At 36.3% G+C, this 26,678-nt stretch overlaps 1 protein-coding gene across 2 annotated transcripts; it reads left to right on the forward strand.

Annotated features, from left to right (window-relative positions):
• LOC129281361 (uncharacterized) lies at positions 1 to 26,678 on the forward strand. Of its 2 annotated transcripts, none has more exons than XM_064113287.1 (13): positions 1 to 72; positions 9,187 to 9,774; positions 11,915 to 12,097; positions 13,613 to 13,692; positions 14,436 to 14,487; positions 16,456 to 16,569; positions 17,611 to 17,808; positions 18,333 to 18,461; positions 18,786 to 19,106; positions 23,111 to 23,233; positions 24,286 to 24,357; positions 24,973 to 25,047; positions 25,490 to 26,678. In XM_064113287.1, exons 2-13 carry the CDS (start codon positions 9,217 to 9,219, stop codon positions 25,517 to 25,519), a joined length of 1,935 nt encoding a protein of 644 aa, XP_063969357.1. In that variant the 5' UTR covers positions 1 to 72; positions 9,187 to 9,216; the 3' UTR covers positions 25,520 to 26,678. The 2 variants fall into 2 exon arrangements, with proteins under 2 accessions (XP_063969357.1, XP_063969356.1); XM_064113286.1 differs by having other exon boundaries at positions 14,436 to 14,486; positions 16,446 to 16,569.

Genomic DNA, 26,678 nt, shown 5'->3' on the forward strand with positions numbered 1-26,678 from the left:
GTTCATACAACAAAAAAAACACAGCGTGTGTAGGACAGAAATCTAGACGAGCTAATGGTAAATAAAAATAAGGTACGTTGTACTAATATTATTTTTGTATGAATAAGTTGCCTCATTCATGTCATTGATATTTTATTGCGCTTGTCGTTGTTATCATTCCAAATATGGTTGCTAAAGATTTGTCGTGATTAAACGATATACAGAGTGCAGTCATCGTAATTGTAGTTACATGCGGCAGATAGAACTTCAAAGTCTAACACCTGGTAATAGATTCTGATGTTTTGATCTTGAGTAGTTTCAATCTCATTATTTTCATTAATCAATTAGAGGGGCTGCATGGGCATCCTGTCCATTATGCACATGGTTTTTATATATAAAATGAGTTAGGTTATTCCACTACAATTATGTACTTCTATTATATTCCATAATACAGTGTACAATGGCTTCGTGATATTTGCTACGCCTTTAATTGCTCCTATGGGAAATATTCATATTAAGCATAATTTGTATCCAACTTTTGAAAGAATTCCATAATCTTCACTCTATCGCTAACCTTAGGGCATGATTGGGGCACTAATGAGACTGACCATAATTATTTTGTAAAATGGCTATCCAATCAAGAACAGCCGCCATCGTTGGTTCTGATTCAAAATTATGATTCGCCAGTAAACAGGGGCCGCGAAATTGGAGGTGGGGGGGGGGGGGCTCCTATCCCCACTTTAAAAACATATATGCGTGTAAAAAAAACACGTATAAATGAACATTTTTTAATGAGATTTTTGTTTGCATGGTTACCCCCTCCCTTTTTGCTCACCCCCTTTCAAAGCAGTTCCGCGTCCACTGATGTATAGGTCACTTGCCCAAAACTCTAACGATTGTCTGATACTGTGGCGTATCTTGAGGGCGGGGAGGGGTATGACTGGTAACGGCACGAGTCCTGGGCGGCACTTTAAGGGACGCAAAATCGAAAAAGAATTGCATTGGATTCAACGTCTAAAAAATGAATTTAATTTCCACGCTTGGTCACTTTTACCCCTTGCTAATTCTAGAACGCAATTTGTTAGTGTAATTGAGAAGTGAGATGGGGTGACTCAATTACATTGTTTGCCACTGGTTTTGTAATGTCTAGATACGCCACTGGTCTCCTGTATCCTTGGATATCGTAAGGACATGCATGAACCCATAGGTTCCCCATTCCATCAAAATACCACTGGTCCGATTTGTACAACTAACTTGATTAATTCAATTTATGCAATTCATTGATTTGTGAAATGAAGAAAAGAGGTCCGAGAGGCGAACACGAAGGAACACCGATGTCTGATATTACTCTGACCATGGTGGTTAAGAACTACTTTACCGCATTGCGTTGTAAGTTGGCAAAAAGCATATTGGTTTTCGAACTTGGAATTGAGCCCATGGCCCGCCTTCATGATGCATGTGTCCCCATGTTCGATTGAATACCCCCCCCCTTTACGTCATTATATTTAAAGCATTTATTGACTGTTCAAGCGAAAGCACATGTAATCACACAATTCATAAATAATTTATCGTGATGCAGCAGGAAGAATTAGAACAAAATGAATGAGGCCATGGAGGGAAAAAAATCAAATTATTCAGTTGAAAATAAGCAAGGGAGCGGAGCGACCGAGCTAGAGATTCTGCGTTACTATAATTCCAAAATTGTGCCAAATATCATTCAAATTACAAGTCATTTAAAGATGAATTCACACGTTTTTTTATTTTTTTTTTATTAGTGCCATTTGATTGATATGAAAATTATTAATTTATTTTTTGATTGGAAAGTTGAGGGTGGTCTATATTTATATGGTGTCATCCATTTTTCTCAGTGTGTGAGTTTGTGTGTGTGTGTGGGGGGGGGGGGGATATACTCTCAACTCAGGGATTCGCAGTGCCTACACGATACTATCCATTGCACACCAATGCACAATTTATGCATTCTTGAAATATCATGAATACAATGGGCCACATCACTGTATTGTATTTATTTAAGCACGGTAAAACCTACATTTAGTCATAACAGACTGCTTTTCAGCATGTCCGTGAACATTGAAAAACATGTAAAAGTGAGACAATACGAAAATATTTAAAAGTGTTAGAGTAACACATAAAAAACATACATATCAAAATGAAAAAAAAAATAAGTAAAACTACATATAACCGCAGTGCGAAGAGAAATTATTGAAATTTTCTAGCCCCCCCCCCCGGCAGATGAGTTAGAAGTCGATGGGATTAACTGATTTCATAAATAGAATTGATCCAATTGACGGGTAATACTAATAATTGAATACCTATACAGTGCGTCCCAGAAAAAACGAAACCGAGATTAAGCGATGATTTATCATAACTTAATCACAAATACAATAGACAAATGACCTACCAATGTAAAGCTTAGAATCTCCTTTTTCATCTGATATTACTTAGATTATTCCCCATTCACGCATGAGTGAGCAAAAACAATTTGAAGAAAGGATACCAAAAACTCATTTGGCGGGGGGTATCTGAATTTCAAAAAGAAAATCACATGCCTAAAAAGTTCAATATCTGCTCTTTTATTTGATACCTTAATCACAAAAAATGGTCAAGAAGTAAAAAAGTTATGTTCCCTCGAAACAATGCTTGTATTTCCATAATTTCATTAAATAAACGTTTTTTCACCGGTTTCCCACAGAAGCAATCGCATGGTTAACAAAAGACTTCATGCATGGCTGATCGTCAACAAAACGGAGTGTCAAGTGAGTTTGAACGCTAGCCTGCAGAACCTCTTAATTTTATGAAATTATTGAAATTCAAGCCTTATTTTAAACAACCAGAACTTTGTTATTTCTTGACCATTTTCTGTAATTGAGGTATCAAATTAGAGAGCAGATACTGATTTTTTTTACAAATGTGGGTTTCTTTTTGAAACCCAGATACAGCCCGCCAAATGACTGTTTGGTATCGCCTCTTCAAATTGTTTTTGCTCACTCATGCGTGAATGAGAAATAATCTAAGTAATTTCAGATGAAAGAGGAGATTCTAAGCTTTACAATGGTAGGTCATTTGTCTATTTTATTTGTGATTAAGTTATGATAAATCATCGCTAAATCTCGGTTTCGTTTTTTGTGGGACGCACTGTATAGAGACCGCCGTCCCTTATAAAATTTGTTTTGGGTTTTTCGAGACTAATCCTACACTGGCAATTACGAAGAGAATAATTACTTTTCTTGATACTTATTTTGGAGCCCAAGAAAGATGAAAGTTGTCCCATGAAGTAATTTAAATATATAGCAAACAGCTGGTAAGTACTTTTGACATGATAGAACACATTCATGATGATAAAGCGGCAAAAGCACATGATGTATGCCTAAACAAAAATTAGACCGAGATCTTAGTCAACCTTTACTTGGCTCTGAAATTCCTAAGGCAATTGAATTGAAGAACATGTGCAGGAACTTCTGACTTTCTAAATATCTTTCCAACTTAACTTTTTAAGTAGCGTACTTCGGCATGTTTGGGCGATCATGGGATAAGAACTGTGGAGAGATTTTGTTAACACGAAACTCGGAACTGATACAAAACTTCATCATGATTCCGATACCAAACAAAACGAATGCCACAAGATTACTCAAACTTCCTTACTGGAAGTTTTGATACACAATAAATCAAAGTTTATACTTCGATTTTATTTCACAATACGGAAAATGGTGCAGCAACATCTGAGGGTTTTTAAAGAATATGTTCAGTTGGGATATCAGGCTGGCATTGGCACTCGTAAGGCAACTAAAGTTATTAGGATTATAGCGTAGAACTATAAATAGAAGTAAATATATTTTAGACTATATGATGAGAAAGTATTTTCATAGAGTGAACTAGATCACAGTACATGAGGTATCGGGGTCTCTTAGAGAAGACTTGAAAGATCATCGGAGATTTGTACATCAAGGCAGATAGTAAAGAGTCAGTCAAGGATGCCCACTTTCCCCTATCCTATTTAATGTTAGCAGTGAAGAGCGCACGTGCTCACAATACGCCAATATCGTAACATGGATAGTGCAGTGAGAAACAAAAACTAAAAATTAAACTAAAAAAACAAAAAATCGGCTGTGCCCTAGAGCCACCTCTGCCTGGATGAGTTACCGAAGTTTGTGTTTTGTATATTAGAGTCTTGGCACAAAGATAGCGCAATACATATTTTCTTTGAAAACCGTGAAAAGAAGGGACATTAACTCTCCTGCATGTTGCATATATCCATATCACAACTATAAATTAATTGCAAATATTTGTATATTATGAAAGATTATCTTGGGTCTTGTATTAACTTGAATCGTATTCATAATAAAACAAAATCTTATTATCAATAGTCTATTGATAATCGCGCTCGTATACCATGTATCGATGATAATAGTGTAAGATCATATGTTTTCATATAAATATTAGATGGGAATGGACCTTGATATGTGTAAATATACTCTCAGCATGCTAAGGCTAAGGTTAATCAGGTACCATTCAAATTGTAACACGATGTACTTTATAGGAGATATGATTTTTCTATTGACATTGAGTTTATCTTTTTTTTCTCAGGAAAAGATAATTATGAATACATGGAAACAACTTAATTCATGCACACAGTAGAAACTTGTTAAAAGTGGAGCTGAGCTAAATATAGGTACTAAGTATATAATTATGTACTAATGGGATGTTAAAGAAGCAACAAGTCAGAGTCCAAGTAATATTGATTTAATGGCCCATATGACCTGACAGGTACACCCAGAAAAAAAACAATGACGGTGGGAAATTAATAAACCTTTTTAAAAAGCGGATGATCATTATTGTTCATGACCACAATGAAAAGCATTTTGCAACATGTATGAGCGTTCTTCTAATTTAATACTACGTTAAACATTTATAATTTAATATCATTTATTTAACATCCATTTTTTTAATAATTCAACAACATAAAAATAAATATATATGACTAATAGTATATTAATATGATTGACAAGACTGTAAAAGCAATACCATGGCTCAAAGTTCAAGAAATTGTAACAAAAATCATGAAATTAGCTAGCAACGTTTATTGATCCGCATTTTGAAATACATAAGTGATGTATAAACTGCTTTCCGAAAGAAATATTTTTTACCAACAATTCGTGTTTAAGTCAATTTAGTCCAATTCAAATCGAAAAGAAAGGTGAAAAAATCAATTAATTTCTGACAACCGCGGGCCTTGTAGAATAAACGAAATCCAAAAGTAAAAACGATGTGCCAAAGGAGCCGATGGAAACTGTTGTCAAAATTATGAAGGATTAAAGTATATTTTGTATCATTATAATTATTGGAATTGCATTCATGATGTTAATTAAACCTCGTATGTATAGTACTTTAGGCCCTAGTAATATAAACAATATTAATAGTAGTAGTAGTAGTATATAGTAGTATTAGTATTAGTATTAGTAGTAGTAGTAGTATATAGTAGCAATATTAGTAATAGTAATAGTAGTAGTATAGTAGTAGTAATAGTAGTAGTAGTAGAAATAGTAGTAGTAGTAGTAGTAGTAGCAGTAGTAGTAGTAGTAGTAGTAGTAGTAGTAGGTTTTAATGAAATTTTGATTCGTCAGCCAGCCAGCACGAAATTAACGTGATTATTGTCTTCATATATAAACAAATAAAACATTTCAAGTGAATTATAGCCAAAAAGAAGATTTTTTCTAAGGATTACACGCAGTGCTTATGTTTCAAACTCGGTTTACTTTTCAGACTGATATTACTAAAAATGAAGATAAATCTATTTGATATAGCATTGGATGGAAGGAGGTACACCCCCCCCCCCCAAAAAAAATGTCAAAGGCTGAATAATTGTATTTTTGATGTACATCGTGTAACCTAAAATAAGGAAGTCTCTCTTAGTAAAAATATAATCACAATAGAAGTTCGTAAAATGGGAATTCTCTCATTGTTGACAAAATTCAGCAGTCGTTTTGTTAGCGACCGTGCGAACGTTGTAAGCTAACATTTCTTCTATTGTTCGGTTCGATAATGGTTGTTCAACCTTTGTTTGTCCTTCAAAAAATGTTAGATTGTTAGAGAAAACCAAATATTAGTAATGCCACATAGGCAACTTTCAAACTGTCAAAAGTATAGAAGGGAGGTCCCCAAATTAAATACAGGTAAGGGTGTTTCAGAAACACAATCTGTTGGTTATGGTTATAAGTAGTGGCGAACATGATCTCCATCATTGATTGATTGATTGATTGATTGATTTTATTCGTCAACAATATCACAGGTGATTATAATGAATTAGAAGAATACCTTGACATGATAGCCCAAGAAAGCCGAAAGGCTTATTTCCAATGGGGTCCTAATATTATTAGTATAAAACATTAATATATTGTAACAACAAAAAGTATAAACTACAAGTACTGGCATATGGTAAAAAAAATACATATCCATCAGTCAAATAATTTGCAAACGCCTGAAGCAAACAATAATATTCCTAATATTTGAAACAAGATTACATTTTAACATACCCTACATTAACTACAATACTAGAAACCAGCTGAACAAAATGTGTGATTTTTTTACTGGTAATACTGTTATCGAGTAGATTCCAGTTTGAGGTGCTTCTTTAATGCACTCTTCAAGTGAGGAATTTTTTTAACAGCTTTTACTTGATTAGGAAGAGCATTCAAAAATTGGATGCCATTAAAATAAAAAGTGTTCCCTATACGACCTTCACGTTTTGGTAATACCAAATTAAAATTACTATTTCGAGTATCGTACCTATGGATATTTGATACACGGGTGAAATTATTTGCTATGTAATGATCTAATGTATCCGAATAGAATATCTTATACACGTGGTGTAATACTAATTGTTTAGATCTTTGATCTACATGAAGTAATCCTGCCTTTTCAAGTTCATTACATCCGACATGTGCTCTTGGTCCTAAAACATTTATGTATCTTTCAATTGTTTCTTATTTTGAATTATTCTTAGCTTTTTCATCACCCTTTAGCTGTCCCCAAAAAGAAAATAAAACATCGAGAACAAGATGAGACAAAAGAAAACCTTCAGAGAAAAAAAATACTACAGTAATTATTATAAGTGCGTTTCAGAAAAAAAGGTAATCCAAATCTAGAGGGCTGATATTCGGATCATATTTCATTTTGTGAAATTATTCTGCATGGATATAAATGAAGAACTCATCAGCTTTCAATTGATACCAAATTTGTACCATTTGTGCCACGGATGACCAAATCAATCGCTGTTGAAAACAACAGGTGCAGATACCACTTTTTCCAAGTTTTGGTAAAGTAGGTAAAATATGCACTTGATAAAATAATATGTTTTCCAAAGTTATTTTTGGAATGAAGTGTTACTTGAGGCATTTCTCTGAAATGATGAGTGAAAAATTGATGTCCTATTATGGACCTGGTCTTGTTGCCCCACACCTTCAACATGTCCTCCTCTCCTTTGAAAACAAGCCAGAAGCATGGAAGGATATCTTGGACAGCCCGTCTCACCAATGGTAATGGTAATCATTGTGCAAAGCATCCACCTCATATCGAATTCGGCCCTGCAAGTCATCAAAATCTTGGGGAAGAGTTGCAAAAACCTTATTTTTAAGTGTCCCTAAAGGAAATAATCACAGGGCGTGCGGTCAGGCGCTCTTGGTGGCCTTTTAATGCCACGGTTGAGGGCAACAACGCAATGTCCAAAGAGTTCTCTGAGTCTATCACAAATGATGCTGGAACGATGGGCATGAGCGCCATCCTGAATCAACCAAAGATGCCTGTACACTCCTCACAACTGTCTCTCCAAATGTTGGTCCAACTGTGGTACGATCTCCTCGTTCATGGTTTGCAAGAACATTCACTTATTTACATTCCTTTGGAAGAAAAAGGGTCCAATCAAAAGATGTTTGCCAGCTCAGACATCGATGAAAGTATTTACATCAGCATCTGCCTTTTCATCAAGTTTTAAAAAACTTGGAAAAGTGGTCTCTGCACTTTTTGTCCTCAACAATAATTAATTCAGTCATGCGTAGCGCAAATGGCAAAAATAAGGTATCAATGGAAAGCTGATGGATTTTTCTTTCATAATCATGCACAATAATGTCACAAAATTAAATATGCTTTGAATATCAGCCCTTTAGATTTGGATTACCTTTTTTTCTGAAACGCACTGTAGAGGGCGCGGGTTTTCAGTTTTGCACATCAAATTTGCAATCCCCGCATGTATAATTACAGATTAAGCCCGCGTTTCCACATGGTACGTTAAGAAAAACAAATCTTTACTAAAAAAATATATAAGTGCATCCAAGTAGAAATATCACTTGTATCAAATAAATTTGATAATCGGACTTTATTGATAGCCGAGAACTTAGGGAGCCCTTCCAATAACCTGCCTCGGTTATCCCAGCCTTATAGTACCCAAGTCTTTAAAGGGTCTAGAAAGTTACAAATGAATACGTGACATATTTTCTTTCCTTCAATTTTGCTCTTTTCTTAAAAAATCAAAATAATGTAATCTTTCTTCTGTGCTTCGTTTCCCCCTCAAACCTCCCCTTTGAATCACTATAAGATATAATTTTAAACTATTTTTTACTGTGGAAATAAGACAATAATTTCAAAATAAACATAAAATATCGAATGTATTTATTCAGAATTTAACTCGATTCTGTAAGGTAAGTGGTGACTGATAGGCATGTAATTTATATTTTGATAATGTACAATGATTTTAAACGTCTCTAACACATTTTGCTCGCTCGCTTAGCGCACTCGTAATATTTGAGACGAAATGATTTTCAGAGCCAACAAATTGACCCATAAAAGATTTAAATAGACTCAAAATGAATTATTTTTTCGTTCTCATCAAGAGTCACTGTTTTTTTTCCCTTTCTTTTTTTTTTACTCAAGTCATGCAAATTAGATTCAGGGCTTTGAAAAACGCCATTGCATTCACGCACTCTATTTGCATAACCTTGCACGTTCACTTCTTCATTATTAATGTTTTATTATTCTAAATATTATACAACGAATGTTCATAATACCAGTGTATGGGGTTGTAAAATTAGCAAATACCCTACACTGGTTCAAGTTTGAAGCAAAGAAAATGAATAAATGCAATTAAATTATGTACTCCTACCGAAGACTTCATTGATCCCGTTAGATCTTTTTTTTCAGCATCAATGCGATTAGAAGTCAACAAACAATATGGATCGGTCAATATCGAACTTCAAGGTATCGAAGCCACCAGGTTACCGGGAAGAAACATCAGACGAAGACAGCATCACTCCACCAGCTTCTCCGACTCCTACCAACCCTCTCACCAACGGCCATAGCGAGAATCAATCATCGGCGATTGATAACACTGATGGTGGTGGCGAACACGACAACGCGAAGAAGGTACTGCTCGCCGATCGCGATGACGTCGGCATCGCAAACGGGATATTCAATGATGACAAGGGAAGCAAGGTCAACTCCCAGGTAATCCTCCCCGTGGATGACGTCAAGAGAGACGGTTTGGGCGGGAAGAACTCGACACCGGTTGACCAGAACAAGGGTGACCAGAAGAAGGTCGACCAGAAGAAGGGCGTGGTCGATAAAGGGGTACCCGAAGAGAAGGGCGTGGCTGGTAAAGGGGTGCATGGGGAGAAGGATGTGGTAACGAATGATGCGATCCGTGGAAGAGTGCAGTGTAACGGAGGAACCGTGGAAGAGAACGGGGCACCACCAATCGAATCCAGTCATCACCTTGATCAAATGAAAGAGGTAAATGAAGTTAGGGTATGGTTTGTGTTCGTTCTTTAACCCTGATGTCACAGTCACACCCAGTAAACAGAGCAAAGCGATCGATGGTATTGCATTGATAATAACGTATTCGTTTTGATCGGTCAGGAGTGTTTTGATTGGTGTGACCGCTGCAATTAGAAGTTCGCTATTCAACGCAACAAAAGATTATTGTAACCTAATTGAGCACAATTATCCTACTAGACATAAGAAAGGCCAACAAGTAAATCTTACAAGAATAAAAACAACTGAAGGCCAATTTTCACTTTCTTTTCTAGGTAGCAATTTCTGGAATAAAGTACCAGTTGAAATAAAATTGAAGAAATCAAGAAAAAGTTTTAGTAATTCTCTAAAAAAGTTATTTGTTTTCATAAATTCACACCATCAACATGTAAGTCTACAGTAGATAATTAATACAATTAAGATACTTGAAAAAAAATTGATGATGACAATTTACAAGGAATATATTGCAATTTAAATTTTTGTTTTGTTTTGATTTCCTTCTCAAATGTGCGTTTGTAATATTTGTGGGGCCAGGCTCGATTAGCACTTGTGCTATTTTCTGGTCCCATTGACCATCGTATTTTTATACATGGGTAACTGTTATGCAATTTGTTTCATAACCTGTTAACATGTGAATATTGTTGGTAAATAAATAAATCAAATCAAAACATATGACTGGATCTTCTGAGGAGCATTTCATGAAAGGACTTGTCGGACAAAACGTTCGACAGGTCTAGTTTTATCCGACAGTTACCATAGTAATGGTGGTTCATAGCCAATCAAAATCAAGGAAAGTTATCAGACAATATGTTGATGAAATGCTCCCCTGGATTCAAATGATTTTATTCATCTTTTACATTATTATGAAAAGTATATTGCGATATGAATGCGACTTTTGAAATGTAAAAAAAACTAACAGATCAATTTTATTCTAACATTTATTTCGAATCCCAAAATAATTCATAATTTCTTACAAATCAAAATAGGTCAAGACTGTAACAACAAATTTGAAAAAAAAATATTGGGAAAAACGAATATTTCGGTTAAAAGTGTGATATCCCTTAACATTATTTTTTTTTTATAATCGTAGTTGATCTTCGTGTTTTTCGTCCCTCTCTCTCCACGTATGTTTAATTATATCTATCGTTAGCTCTCCCTTTCTCGCTTTTTGTTTCTCATTAAGATATTCAAGATGACAAAGCCTTTCGTCTTTCATTTTCAAATTATGATATCATACTATATTGATCTCCTGTTTATACTGTTTAAATATCGTTTGTTGATAGATGTGTTAGTATAGAATATAATTAGCTCGAAGGAGGTGGTTAGCATAAAAGGCTTAATATCCAATTCATTTTATCTGAAAAGCCCAGCGGAACTTTGAAAGGATATTGCGAAAGAGCTAAAGTAATATTATCAAAATGTGCTTCATAATAGTTCAGACAAAAGTAGCTCTTGGTTAAGAAAGTAAGCATAATGTACTTTCGATTCTTTTTTCACAGCAAAGATGTTATTCAATGTTGAATGTGATGAATCTCCGTTTCTGATATCATTAATAATATGCCATTTTCCCGACCATCTTAGTTAAATTTCTCATTCTTAAAAAGTAAATGGTACTAATCCTAACATAATTTTTATGAAGATTATTCCTGGGTCGACAGACTGGACACCAAGTGCTCCAAACTTCATATGCTTATTATCCACACACACAATTTCTCATGAAAAGGATATTCCTTATAACAAGACAATTTCCAAATTTTTGGGGAAATGTTGGATATCATCTTCTCTAAAGATCGCGACAAGTTCTAGACTTCGGTCGTCACCAGATCGATCGTCATCAAATCATAGACATTGTAGAAGTGCCTGGTTACAATTGGAAAAGTTTGCCAATAAATAGGGAAGGAGTGAGGGGTTCTATAGCTGGGGAAAATATGTTAAAAAGTTAATTGATTGGAATCGGATCCAATAGACATAAAGATGTACGAGCAACGAGGGTTATTTTTTCTTTATATTGAATAAATACTCACTAGGACGGATTAAATATTACACTCGTGAAATGACTTGATAACTATCACATGGTATTACTGATATTGTGATTTATTTGAATTCAATGGAATCTCAGGGGAAGATTGCATTCGAACCCCGACAGGGCAGCGAGGAAGACTTCTTCATGCTCATCGACGAGTTCGAAGAAGCTATGACGTCAAAAGAAAAGGGCGGGTCCGCTAGTGGCTTGGCAACCATATGGGCAAATAAGGTTCTTCCCATAGTTCTGTGTACGATCATTGAACAGACCACTCTGAAGGTAGGTCTATAGAGATATGTAGATATTCATAATAGAAAACCTTCTTTACAATACTGTGATTTTCAATGTGGGTGAGGGTGTGTGTGTGTGAGAGAGAGAGAGAGTGGGGGGTGAGAGAGGGAGGCCGGGGGAGAAAGATAAAGAGAGAGACTCGGTAATCGCTTTTTTTAAAAGAAATATTACATTCAGATCTTTTTTATTCTTTAAGTATCGAAGGAATGATATATATAAAAAAATCCTTTCTTTTATTTCATATTAGTAGTAGTAGTAGCAGTAGTAGCAGCAGTAGTAGGAGTAGTAGTAGTAGAAGTAGTAGTAGTGGTAGTAGTAGTAGTAGTAGTAGCAGTAGTAGCAGAAGTAGCAGTAGTAGTACAATACTGTGATTTTCAATGTGGGTGAGGGTGTGTGTGTGTGTGTGTGAGAGAGAGAGAGTGGGGGGTGAGAGAGGGAGGCCGGGGGGAGAAAGATAAAGAGAGAGACTCGGTAATCGCTTTTTTTTTAAAGAAATATTACATTCAGATCTTTTTTATTCTTTAAGTATCGAAGGAATGATATATATATAAATTTTCTTTTATTTCATATTAGTAGTAGTAGTAGCAGTAGTAGCAGCAGCAGTAGTAGTAGTAGTAGTAGAAGTAGTAGTAGTGGTAGTAGTAGTAGTAGTAGCAGTAGTAGCAGTAGTAGCAGTAGTAGAAGTAGTAGTAATAGTAGTAGTAGTCGCAGCAGTAGTAGTAGTAGTAGTAGTAGTAGTGGTAAAAGTAGTAGTAGTGGTAGTAGTAGTAGTAGCAGTAGTAGCAGTAATAGAAGCATTAGTAGTAGTAATAGTAGTAGTAGTAGTAATAGTAGTAGTAGTAGTAATAGTAGTAGTAGCAGCAGCAGCAGTAGTAGTAGTAGTAGTAGTAGTAGTAGTAGTAGTAGTAGTAGTAGTAATAGTATGGTAATAGTAGTAGAATCATTTGTAGTAGTAATAGTAGTAGTATAGTAGTAGTAGTAGTAGTAGTAGTAGTAGTAGCAGCAGTAGTAGCAGTAGTAGTAGTAGTAGTAGTATTAGTAGTAGCAGTAGCAGTAGCAGCAGCAATAGTAGTAGTAGTAGAAGTAGTAGTAGTAGTAGTAGTAGTAGTAGTAGTAGTAGTAGTAGTAGTAGTAGTAGTAGTAGTAGTAATAGTATGGTAATAGTAGTAGAAGCATTTGTAGTATTAGTAGTAGTAGTAGTAGTAGTAGTAGTAGTAGTAGTAGTAGCAGTAGTAGTAGTAGCAGCAGCAGCAGCAATAGCAGCAGCAGTAGTAGTAGTAGTAGTAGTAGTAGTAGTAGTAGTAGTAGTAGTAGTAGTAGTAGTAGTAGTAGTAGTAGTAGTTGTATTTTGGTAGTAACAGTCAGGATCGGAGCATTCAGGATTTACCAAAGGGGGTATTTGCTAAAAACAACAATACTGACCAGCGGAAAAAATGGAAATGAAGGACAACATCAGCTCAGTAGCAGTGTCAAATTCATTACATTATTATTTATGTTTCGTAGGATAAGGTGAAATACTACGTGGTTGAGAATAGGAGCCTTCAGAAGGAAGTCCGACAGTTGAAAAAGGAGATCGAAGACAGGTTTGTACTGGGGTTTGTACGAAGAAAAGGGAGCTATAGCTCTTCAAGATTTATATAGGCAGAACAAATAATACGATAAGATTGTGACATTATAAAACAAAAAGTAATGATGAATCTGGAATATGTGTAATATATCATTTTTTTAATTCAAATAATCAATGAGTCCAGCTAAAGTTTATTTTCAACATGTTGGTAGTGATTTATACGTGCACTTTGTGCGAACAAGCCACGATAACCGACATGACCAGGGCCCCGTCTTACAAAGAGTTACGATTGACCAATCAATCGTAACTCTATGGAAATCCACCAGGGTCATAATTTTTTTACTGGAAATTTGCAAAATGTCTTTTGTAACCAAAGAGACACACAGTGAATTTTCAAGAAAACGATGAATGCATGAATATACATCATAGCTAGAAAATATTTTGAACGAACATGCATAATAGATGTTGACGTTGCTGGCCGTCCATAGTTATGATTGATTGGATCAATCGTAACTCTTTGTAAGACTGAGCCAAGGGTTAATGATTTCTTCAAACGGCGCTGGAGGTGTTGTTCTGATGAAGCGTTTACAGCGGGTTGTTTTATCATAAATTATCATATTAATTAAGTTGCATTTATAGATACATGTATATCATATATTCATCCATCAATGATTAAGATATGATTATATTCCACTCGTTTATTCATTCTTTGAGATCAAATCAAACATTGATTAACTGATGTTATTTCAATCTTTTCAGAAATGATAAAGATGCTAGCGGTGGTACCAAGACCCCAACGGTAATTAAAGAGGTAGGGTTAGAGTACATCCCTCTCCTTTATCCTAATTCGTGTTGCCGTGCATTCATAAGACTTTCTTTTGTAATAGTTTAGGAAAGTAATCAATGGTGTATGTACACTGTAAAAAATGAAGTGCTAATTTAGCACTAACAGTGCTAATTTAGCACTTACAGTGCTTGTATACTGACTGCACTACGAGTGCTGATTTTCTAGTTCAAATTTAAACTAGAAAATCAGCACTCGTAGTGCAGTCACTATACAAGCAATGTAAGTGCTAAATTAGCGCATAATTTTTTTTACAATGTATAATGTCGTCATATTCTTTGTTGCTATGAAAGGCAATCAGCACTGTTGTATTCATTATTTTGGGCTCATATTCTATTGATCGAGAATGATTTATCTTATTTATGAATTCAAATCAAAGTCTAATCTTAGGTGTCACAATTGCGCGGCTAAAGTAAGCTCAATCGGATTTAAGGGGGGGGGGGGCACAGGTGGTATGTGCCTCCCCATTTGTATTTGTTAATGCTTTTATCTATTATCATTTATCCCCCTCGTCATCATCTTAACACTCTTTTCCTGGTTATTTGGACCATGGAGTGTAGCTCATAGTACCATCCCTTTATTATCCAGATTTCCCTATATATATGAAAATAGTAAACTACTGTTAGTCATGATACCATTATAGGAGTGCTCTTCCTTAGGGATAAAAACAGGAACTCTAATCCCCAACCCTAATAGTATAGATTCAACCGTGGACCTACTACTCTGACGTCATTGTGGGCACTGTTGGTGGATGGCAAAATAATTTTCGGGGATTCCCCTTCTTTTTTACACATGCCAGTATTTCCTTATATTCAATTAGTGACCATCCGTGCCTGTTGGCTTGTGACCATTTATGCATACACGAGCCCAAATCCCCCCCCCCCCCCCATCTACACACACGTCGTTGTTGTCTCCCCTTAAAGACTTCCAAAACTGTTTCATGTTTCACCGTTTTATGGATAAAGATGCAAAAACACCATTGACAGGATGTAAACATTGGATGATTTCAAGTCCGGTGTTGGCCTTGGTGTTGGTGTTGAAATTTGGATTACTTCCCCTAGCTCCAAAACTTATTCAGAGTTTGTAAAGCTGATCCAGATCACATTATTGACATCTCAACAACTAGTGAGTGATTTTTCGGGACCATCGATCATTTTATGTTTGGGTTTATAATCGTGTAAAAATTGACCTAACACCAACACCAAAGGTCAACACTGAACTTGAAATCACCCATTGCTTTCAGAGGGACCCCCCCCCCCCCCCTTGAAAAAGAAATCAGTTTTGCTGAAAGGGTTTGGCACCCTGTGGCAGGAAATGGATAAATTCAATCAATCAATAAAAGCTTATCAGTGAATGCAAAATCTTGTATAGTGAAAAGCAAAATTGAAAAGCAAAATAGAATCATTAAACAATGTGAGTTGCTTTTAATGTAAACCATGTCATAACGCTAAAGGAAATTATATAGCTTTTGAACAGGGAGTTTGAATCAGCTGGAAAAAACACGAATTCCCCAAATTGCCTTCTGGAACCTGGTGGTAAACGATAAAAACGTATCAAAACACTATATCATTTTAAAAAGTTTACTAGTAAAGCCGTGTAGAAGGCCCATTACGGTGTAATTATGATTGCAATAGCTAATGTGGCTAATATAAAGTGATGTGAAAACATAGTAATGTTCTTAAAGAAAAGAAAAATAGAACCAACGCTATAGTGATTGATTTTTACTCAACACTATTTTTGTATATAAAACAAGAGTCACTCACACACGAAACCCAGGTTTTGCACCCGTCATATTTTAAATTCAGGAATTTAAATTAAGGAAGGTGTCGATTCGTTGGAAGTTCTGTAAATCTAGAAATTATTAATAGTACAGTATAATAATACGAAACGTCGAAAATTAATACTGGTATTAATTTTATATCCTCGTCTACCCAGATTGCCAAAGCTCCATCAAGCCACGTTACGTCTGATCAACCTCAAAAACAAGCTCCAGATAAAGATGACCAGACGACAAGAGAACTGAAAAAGCTTCGGAGTCAAAATAAAGAGGTATGGTAAATTACCACTGGGTCTAACCCTTGTTTGTCTGTACAACCAGTTCGTCTGCCTACCATATGGTCTAAGAGCCTTTACGCACATTTACCATTTTGTCTAAATTCTAGGTTCCTTATATCCATTTCGTCTAATATTCACTATTTCGCACATACATGGTTGGATGAATTATGATTTATTTCTTAATTTGACAAAGTGCAAAATGATAAGTCTAACAAGTGGAAATAAGACCATCTGTGTATTACACTATTAGACCAAGCGATGTTGGACCAAATGGCTATTAGACTAAATTGAAAGTAGGGCCTAGACCAGGTGGGTTTAGTCATCATGGCAATAGACTATCTGAGAATTAGACCATCTGCTGGTAGACCAAGTGAATAAAATCCATCTACATTGATAGGAATGAGTAGGCCTATGTAGCACTATACTTTAAACAAAAATAAAATATTACGCCATCAGAAATATCAAATGAAAGTCGGGAATCAACATTTGCGATATGCAAATCAGGGACCCGATTACCGTGAGCCTTTTTTTTTTTTTGGGGGGGGGGGGGGCTTTTTCGGACGTGAAATATTGATTGATTGATTGATTGATTGATTGATTGAATTTATTTTTTTCTTCATTTCAAACAAATTGACAAAGTAAGTAGGAACAAAACACAATATGAATAACAGAAATGAAAAAAATATTGAAATATTATACATTATCATACTTCAATATAGAACCTCTTTTCATCAAATTCATAAATATCTTGATATTTCTTCGTTTGAAAATATGATAAAATATAAATGAAAAGGCGATTGTGAGACATCATCAACAGATCAAGTAATGTCACATCACTCGTGTTGTGCATTGATTGCTTTCTTGATAAAAAAAAAAAAGGTGTCGTGGCCTCTTATTTGACATACGATTGGGATTTCATTTTCATTGTCTTGTTTCATTTTTATGTTGTTTTTATGATTCCAATATAGTACAGTAAAGCAAACCAATTAATTCATTTTTATAATATCCGCCATTTTATTTTCGCTGTATCAATAGCTTCAGCGAGTCAATCACACGTGGGATAAGTATTGCAAGAAACTGACAGACAAGTGTGAGATCGACCTGAAGAAGAGAACGGCCCAACTGGCTGCATCAGAAGAACGACGCAAGGACCTTCAGAGAAGATTGGATGAGAAGTTTAAAGACTACGACCAAACACTTCTTCTTGCCAAGCGCTCTGAAGGGCAATACAAGGTGACATGGGCAGAGGAACCTGCTTCATTACTCCCTTTTGACTTTTTTTGAATAGATTACCCCCTTCGTTTTAAGCAAATAGGTTATTTCATGCATTGTGCTGCGCTCAACCCAGGTGAGGTGAGTGGATACCCAGTAGGAGCCCGATCAAAGTAGCCGTGCTTAAGCCGGGGTAATAATAGCATTATCATTGTAGGCAGGGCCCGCTGGGAGAACAGTTTTAGGAGAACTGAAGTGACTACCCTGGTAAAATATGACGTTATTATTATTATCATTATTATCATTATTGTTATCATTATTATTATTATTATCATTATTATAATTATTATCATTATTATCATTACCGTTAAACATGATGCAGAAACATTTAAGCTCTTATCAGACGGGTAAATAAAGCTTTTTAACATTATTATTATTAGATTTCAAGTAAATGTACATGAATAATGTGAATGTGAATATGTTGGGTTCCGAATTAGTCACCAACGCTATGTTTATACCTTCTCCTGATGCCGAATAATAAATAGGCTGCCGCTGAGCAATACAAGAAGGACCGGGACGCCTTACGATTGAAGTATGACGAAATGACAACAAAGCTGCGAGATTGGATCAAGGAAAGAGAGGATAAGGATAAGGAGATCCAACGTCTCAACAAGGTATTTATGATCAATTGTCATTAGCAAATTAAATGATAAAGTAATCACCATAATAGAATCCGAAGCTCTAACTATAAAATTTGTAATTACCACAGTTTCATTTAAAAAAAATGCAAATGTAATAGAACTAATGGGTGGAATAGGCTTCGTAAAAATACGAATTTATTTCATTATCTTAAGTGGAATTTATAGTTTGGTGACACATTCGCAGTCATTGCCAAGGAGATAATCACTGCAACTGAAAGTGTAAAATTATGAAATATGTCAAAACATTGTAAAGCTTCGGCAGCATCCCTCTTCTATTGAATTCCATCCCGTATACAGGTAGTGGAACGACAGGCAGCACAGCCACCATACGGAAACTTCACATATGTCAAAGAAGACCTGGAGGGATGCCTTGGTCACCCGAAGGCAGCCAAGAGGGCGCCACGTGAAATGGTAAACGGATCACCTGTGAAAATCTATCCGAATCTTGATGATGATGCAGAGGTCACCAAGAAGGAGAAGCAGGCTAAAGAGTCAGCAGCACGTCCGAAATCGCCTCGCTCACCACCCAAGTCACCTTCTGCAGAACCACCGAAAGGCAACCCCTTGACTTTTGGCAAGGACGAACTCAAGGATCAGATTGAACTCTACCGTCAACAGGTGAGGACCTACTTTTGCCTATTTATTTTATATGACATGGACAATGGATCATAACGTATATTGTATGATATTCCGGTTTAAGGTTTCCTGATACTCCCAAAGATTTCAATATAGCCCCAATTAGATCATTATGATTTAAGGAATACTTATAAATTTAGTAAGCCTATGAATTGAAAAGCTTGCCTTACCTTTGAAGTAGGTGAAAGGGGTAGGATCGTTGCCATTCTTCTGCACATGATTGTAGAGGGTCGACAAAGAGAACGATCGGAGAGAAGATCATTGATGAAGAAGACGCAGAATACGAACGAGCGTCAATATAGAAGAGAAGACAGTTAGCTGCGATGAACGTCGGAGAACGGCGAGAATCCTTGAAGAACGGTGTGGACGCGAATTGCGAGGATTGGCGAGGAATAATAAAGAACTGCGAGGGTTTGCCTGAAATGGCGCGAGACAGTGAGGATCGACATCGGATAGGAACGCAGGTAAACGGCGAGGAATTGGGATAAATGGGAAGAAACTGTAAGTCTGTAATGGAAGTTAACGACGAGGAACGTTATCAACGGTGAATACTAAGAGCACGTCAGCCAACGGCGATCGGAATACGGAAAACGTAAGAATCGGAAGTCAATGACCATGACGAAGAGCGCGGTAGGCAACGGCGAATGGTGGCAAGTCGGCCTACTGACATGGGTATTGTGACATAGCTTAATAAACATCAGGCATTGGTGAAAAGAGCTTTGAAGACTTATAAAGAGTGGATGCATAAGAACCATGGAAGTGGCCAATGAGATGTCCGATACAATTATGGTCCATAGCTATTATTCTTCCTTAACATAGGCCCTACATTTTGAATGAGTTAGAGATTCGATGTTGACTTTCTATCGCATCTGTGTGTGTGTAATCATGATGAGGGTTTTAATCAGATATGATTATTTACGTCTGGACCGACATTTAACGTCACCATCCGAAAGACGTTACCCTAGTCTCGGACCTGTGTATCAATTTGTAACTTTCCCTATATATGGCTTGGATCACAGGCGCATGCCACACCGCCCAATTGTAAAAGATGCTAATAAGACGTTCCTTCCGTCAAGTTGACTTCCATTGTCAATTGCATCGATAGAGACGATTTTTTTTTAATCATCCGTCAAATTCTGTAGAGAAAAACTTTTATGATTTTCTTTCAAGAAAGCATAGCCTTAATCGGGAATGAGAAACGATGCATAATTTTTGATGAAACGTCTAAATGCCGCAGATGTCTGTAACCGTAGATGTATATGTTGAAGATCAGAGTGTCTTAGTTGAGTATCGGAGTAAAAGTGCCTCCATTCGAGCGAATTCACCATCATCAGTGACTTATCTCTTAAGTGAACTGAAATGAGCTAGCCCTTTGTCTTTCGTTGGTTCTTATAATATTTTGATTCTTACGAAATTATCGGAATTAAAAAAGGAAATAATTATGCAAACAAATCTAAATATAAGAATGTCTCAATTTGTGTGATTCCTAGTATTTTCAACAATTGGCGAGATGGAGATGTAATCGGTTCACGCGTTTTTGTCTTTCTAGGGATTTTTTGTTCCTTTTTCCATTTCAAGCAAATTCTCAGTATTCCTATGCAATCACTGTATAGCCAAGGTTTATAAAATATAAAGATAAAACCTAACAAAACCACAAAACGGTGCTCAGAATTCGATAATGAATTAAAAAAAACGTGTATTGGGCAAGAATTTCCCTTTCCTTTCACAAAACCCTTGAACATGTTGAATGTGTGTTTATGTTGCATAATTATGTAACAAAAGTAATGAGTGTAACGGTGGGTGTATAATATAGTGGTTTCCCGGGTATACACTATCAGTTATAACGCTAGAAAATAAAAGAAGTTGATTTACAAGAAAAAAACTGTTCGTGCACATCAAATCAAAGATCTACAAAGATCATGTTATAGAATGAACACTGTTCAAGTCCCATGAAGTAAGGGGGAACTCAATCACTCATGTCTCCAAACCTTTAATTTGATTTATGAATTCTCAACCTTTAGTTAAACTTTCCTTCTTCACTCCATAATGCCACCATTAGTTTTATGACATTAGGAATGGATAACAATTTCTTTGAAAAAAGGAGAAGAAAATACCACACATTTGGTAATTTGTATCATATTTAGTGTGAGTTGAGTATTAAAGGAAACTCCCGAATCGTTGCCCCTCTGACGAAATAAGGTGTTTCATCATCACGATCATGGCGATTACGCCAGCCACAGCGCGTTTTCGGGAAACTTCCATCACTTTCATCATCACCACGTGTTCAGTTCCACGATTAATTTACCGCAATGGAATTTACCACTTTACTAAAATATACCTCACATCATGTCACTGTAAGTGATATTCCATGATGTAATGTACTGGCATGTATAATGAATAAGTTTGCCGGCACTTGACCCCCCCCCCCCAAGTTCCACTGCCATCATGATCATGAATAATAAAAAAACGGACAAAGACGTAGAAAAGGAAATAAATTAAAATGAAAAGGAAGGAATTATTTTCTGAATATCATGTCAAAAAATATATCGCCAAATTTGATTCCAGTTTAAAAGGGTTACATTTTCTTGTCTTTTTCTAAATATCTTTCTTATTTTAAGGAATTTTTATTGCAAGTACATGACTTGTGATATAAAAAAAATCTATTTAATCTTTCAGATCATCTGAAAAACAATAATTGTCGATTTAATTTGGATTTTCGATTTATTCCGATTATACGTGAACATGTTGTAGATTTCCGATTAATGAAACCCAATCGCGTTGGTAAAATTAAATAATAATTATCATTTAACAAGAAAACAACCCAATTCACGCTTATGTCCGTTTATTGTGCGTATAATGCATTTGTATCTGTTGACTCCTACACGTGGTATTTATGCTTTCATCCAACCCAGTCAATTTAGTATCATGCCTGATAAATTGAATTTAATTGTATGTAACAATAGCATGAATGCAGTATTCATTTGCTACATGATCTCTTCTGCATTTTTCAAAATTGTATTCGACTAGATCTATGTTAACGTGTTTACTGCAATTCCTGCGAGGGTTATGGGCAAACAATCGCATGGGATTCCCCTGTGTTATTTTTCAATAAACATTACCATTGAATTAACCCAATTTGTGGTTCCATAATCATCTGTATTGTGACTTTGATAAATAGACCCAGCATGCTCGGTCATGCCGGTAGAGCTTGATTATTATCCCGATAGTTATATTTCATCCAAAAAAAAATTCGATACAGGAAATGTTTGGTTTTAATATTACTCGTTATTACTCGTTTGACGTTTGGAAGAAGAAAGAAAATCGTTAAAATAGATCGTGCACAAAACGGGGGAAAGATAGTGAGTGTGTGAGAGAGAGTGTGTGAAAAAAGAGAAAAGATTAAATTTTTGTATTGTCTGATGATCTGATATAGCTATTCTTTCAATTTAATCAAAATAACATGACATAAACATTTATTTTCTTCCATTTTCACAAATAACATTTTTCAATACAACTTATACGTATGAACAATTATGTATAATGCTTAACCCTATTCTATTTTATCATGATCATTGTATGTCGTTCTCTAGTAATGCCTGCCTTTATGGCCAAAAATATTCCATAGTTGATTAATGGTCATAGTCTGATGGGGGCAAAAAATTTGGATATTCTAACCTGACAATTTTACACTTTAAGCATGTTTTTTTAAAACAAAGAACACATTGTATCATGCCAATCAAATAAAACGAGGGCGAAGCGCGAGCTGGAATATATATTTTGTATATTCCCGTACGAAAGCTGGACATTTTAAGCACTTTTTAAAGATACATAACAGTTTTTTTTTATATGGATCATACTTTGATAACATGGTCATGGACATGACTAATACCGAATCATTACATATTCGTAAATATTGATCTTGTACGAACAAATTGAGGACGATAGTAAAACTCATCATTTTAATATTTTATTGCTAAATTTTCCAGATCGATGTGTTCCGAACGGATTTCATCCAAGAGAGGCATGACCGAGAGAAGGCAGTTGGTCAGGTGGATTCTTTGAAGAAAGAACTGGAGAAGACAAAGAAGAGACTGGAAGAAATACAACAGGTACGCCACCCACTGGAATAATTGATATGTCCATCCCCTCAAGAACCCCCCCCCCACACACACCTTACACATTGGGGATCCTGTTTCATAAAACGTTAATATCAATCAGTGGCATCTGGGGAGCGTTTCATGAAAGGACTTGTCAGACGTTTTATCCGACAAGTTACTGTTTTATCCGACAGGTACTATGGTAACAGTGCCTCTCAGCCAATCAGAATCAAGGTAAGTTGTCAGACCTGACAATTTGTCGGACAAAAATGTTGATGAAATGTTCTTCTGATACAAACACCGGTTTGGTTGGTTTTCAGTAAATTTACCACCTGACCATATTGTTTGCGATAATAGATTTTATGAAACATGGGTCCGGTCAGCGGCGTATCCGGGGCGCGCGTATTTTTTTTTAATCATAAGTGGGGGAAAAACGCAACCGGGGCAATAGGGGAAGGGGGCTTTGGGGGCATGTGCATCCAGTGCCGTTTTCAGGGGGCGCAAAATTGATTAAAGGAAGGGAGAAGGAATATATTTTTTTCAATAAGGGAAAAGAGGAAATGAACTAGAAAGTGTAACCTGATGACAACCGAAGAATCCGCATGCAGCATGCGCCAGAGTTTGAAGGGGAATTTTAGTGCTTACCCCTGGGTGCCGGATTTTCTCAGTAGGTGTATCAATCGGTCAAGTTGTCGGATAGGATGATTTGCATACTAGTACAATCAAACCCAGCTCTATCATTCCGCCCCGTATTCCCGGGCCCGTATTACATGTTTTTTTTTTACCGTACGAGAGATCGAATCGTTTTTAGGCCTATATATTTTCGCAATATCATAGAGGGGGGGGGGGGGTCATAATCAGGGGTCCGTTTCCCAAACAACTTTCGCCTATGCATTTTCCTTTATGGTAAAAATGCTAAGCAGGCAATTAAAACAAGGTTTTCACGCTGCTTACCGGTCATTCCATAATAAATGATAACATTACCATAATCTCAATTATGTAAGCCTAAATCCAGCTATATACATTTTGCCGTTTCATTTTTTTTGGTTTTGTTTGAATCTCAGAACCGAATTGAACATGACTTCCTTGGACTTGGACAGGACTACGCACTTCGGCTACCACGTGAAGAAACACAGGTACGAAACATATACTCGACAACCAATATTCTTGTATCATTTTTACATGAGTGGATAATAAACAAGCTCTTTGCTATAGAAACGTAAAGTTCTTTGCCAAGTGCGGTATGAAATTGACCATGAGAAGAGAGTATAGGGTGACGAAAGCCATGATTAATTTGTGTAATGTTATTTTAATGGTATAAAAATTAGAAATACTTCGCAGGAGAGTTGGTAATTGTTCGTGCATAATTATAATCAGGTAGAATGCCATGGCAGAAATAAGCATCCACCCATATCTCTATATCTCTGGGTTTTTTAGCCTTAAGGCTTTTATGACCTTTGACATAGTCCTGTGGCCGAGTTAAAAGGTTTTATATTATCGGGTTTTATAAGGTGCCCGACTTCATCTAACCTGTAAAAGTCCGGGGTTCGATTCCCGGCACGGCACTTGTACTAACCCTGAGCGTTGTAGGCCATAAAATCTCCATTCCTCTTTTCTCAAACAATATGAAATAAATGAAAATACTTTATGAATTCTTGATACCACCATTAAAAGCTCACGACATGCATTATTGGAAGAGGAATTTAGATTTTCCTTCTTTAATTAAACTTTGCTTACCCCCTTTCATTTAGAAGCTCCGAGGAGGGGGGAGACATATGGGCAATGGGAGACAGTATGCCTTTCAGCGCTACGTGGATCTGCCCGAGGTGAGTTATACTTGTCATGAGTTTGAAACAGGGCGTCGATCCAGTGTAGGGGGGAGGGGGAGGGGGCTGGGAGGCGATTGGCCCAATGAAATATGGAGGCAAATAATCGATTTGCCCCCCCCCCAATAATATTCACCACTTGAAAAAATCGTAATGTGCAATCTAAATATGATGATGATGATGATGATGGTAATGATGATGATGAACAATATTTGTATAGCGCCATTCATCTGTAAAAACATTCAAAGGCGCCGGCTTCACAATATATGTTTTAGTTCAGCAACAATTCATGGGCAAGAAGATGGTCACTGTAAATAGGCCCACCAAAATTTTGATACCGGTCATACCTCATACGCCAAATGCTGACGTAAGCAGCAAGCACTATATGCCACAAAATTCTCATTTTCTCTTGCATTTTTCTTTTTATCTCACCACATTTTAGAACCACGTGTACTCTGTGATCGAAGACTAAGCGAGTGAGTAACCACATAGCAGAGTCTAAAACCCCTTCAAAGGGCTTCAAAGTGGGGATCAACCTCTACTTCACTTACGACTTCGGAGACGACCAGGGCAATGGAGGTCGTCCTGCAGGATGCCGAGAAGGAGCCTGCGCCACGCTGCGCTCTCTCTACGGAGACGCAGTGATGGAATCCCTGACGGCGTCAATGACGCCACTAGCCCTGTGTAACTTATGTTCCTACGTTCTTAATAATGGTCGAAGACGTAAACCTAAGCGATTGCGTCCAACGTTCGATTTTTGGCGACGTTATACGGCAGAATGCCGTTGTCCACTTCACACGATATTAATGACCTTACGAGAGTTTCGATTTAGTATATTTAAACATACGTTGTTATAACATAAACTAAAAGAACCCCGTATTTTCTTCCCTTATGTAAGCTATGCTAAATTTACCCCATTGTTACGTTATTCATTTCTCTTATGTAACCTAGAAGTAAACGCTTTCTTAAGAGTGTGATGTGATACTGCCATAACAAATACATTAAGTTTGAGAAATTTACCTATGATTATGTGTCTACTTGCGCTGGTTTCTGTTTTTGGCATTGTCTATCCCTCAGCTTATTTGTTTGCAATTCGCCAATTACCCTTGATTATTGTGTGATTTTCATTTGCGATCCCTCACCCCCTCCCCTCTCCCTCATCTCTCTCTCTCCCTCTCTCCCCCTCTCTCTCTCTCTCTCTCTCTTTGAATTTAACCTTTATTCTACATGACCTGTATGCTTTTCTTTCCAAAGAACTCCCTTTATTACCATCTTGACGATGTCGATAATATAGATTGAATATTTTATAAATACATGTACATATAGTTTGAAACCATTATGAATAAGCATATATACAATAATAATTATTAAGTCATTGCAGAGTTATGATCAATTAATGTGTATAAATGATAACTTCATTGTCATGATTGTATTTACATTTTCAGCAAAAGTCGATATCTCTTCACATTTGTGCATTACATGTGGTTCCTGCATGGGATCACCAAGTATAATTTTATGGTTGCGTCAAAATAATTTTGGCTGCAATTTTAGAAAAAGCCGATATTAATTTGAATGGGGTTACTATCATTTAAAAGTAAAGGATTCACATATAAAAACAATAAAACAAACTT

The sequence above is a fragment of the Lytechinus pictus genome, chromosome 18 (genome assembly GCF_037042905.1).
Source record: "Lytechinus pictus isolate F3 Inbred chromosome 18, Lp3.0, whole genome shotgun sequence".
Lineage (NCBI taxonomy): Eukaryota > Metazoa > Echinodermata > Echinoidea > Temnopleuroida > Toxopneustidae > Lytechinus > Lytechinus pictus.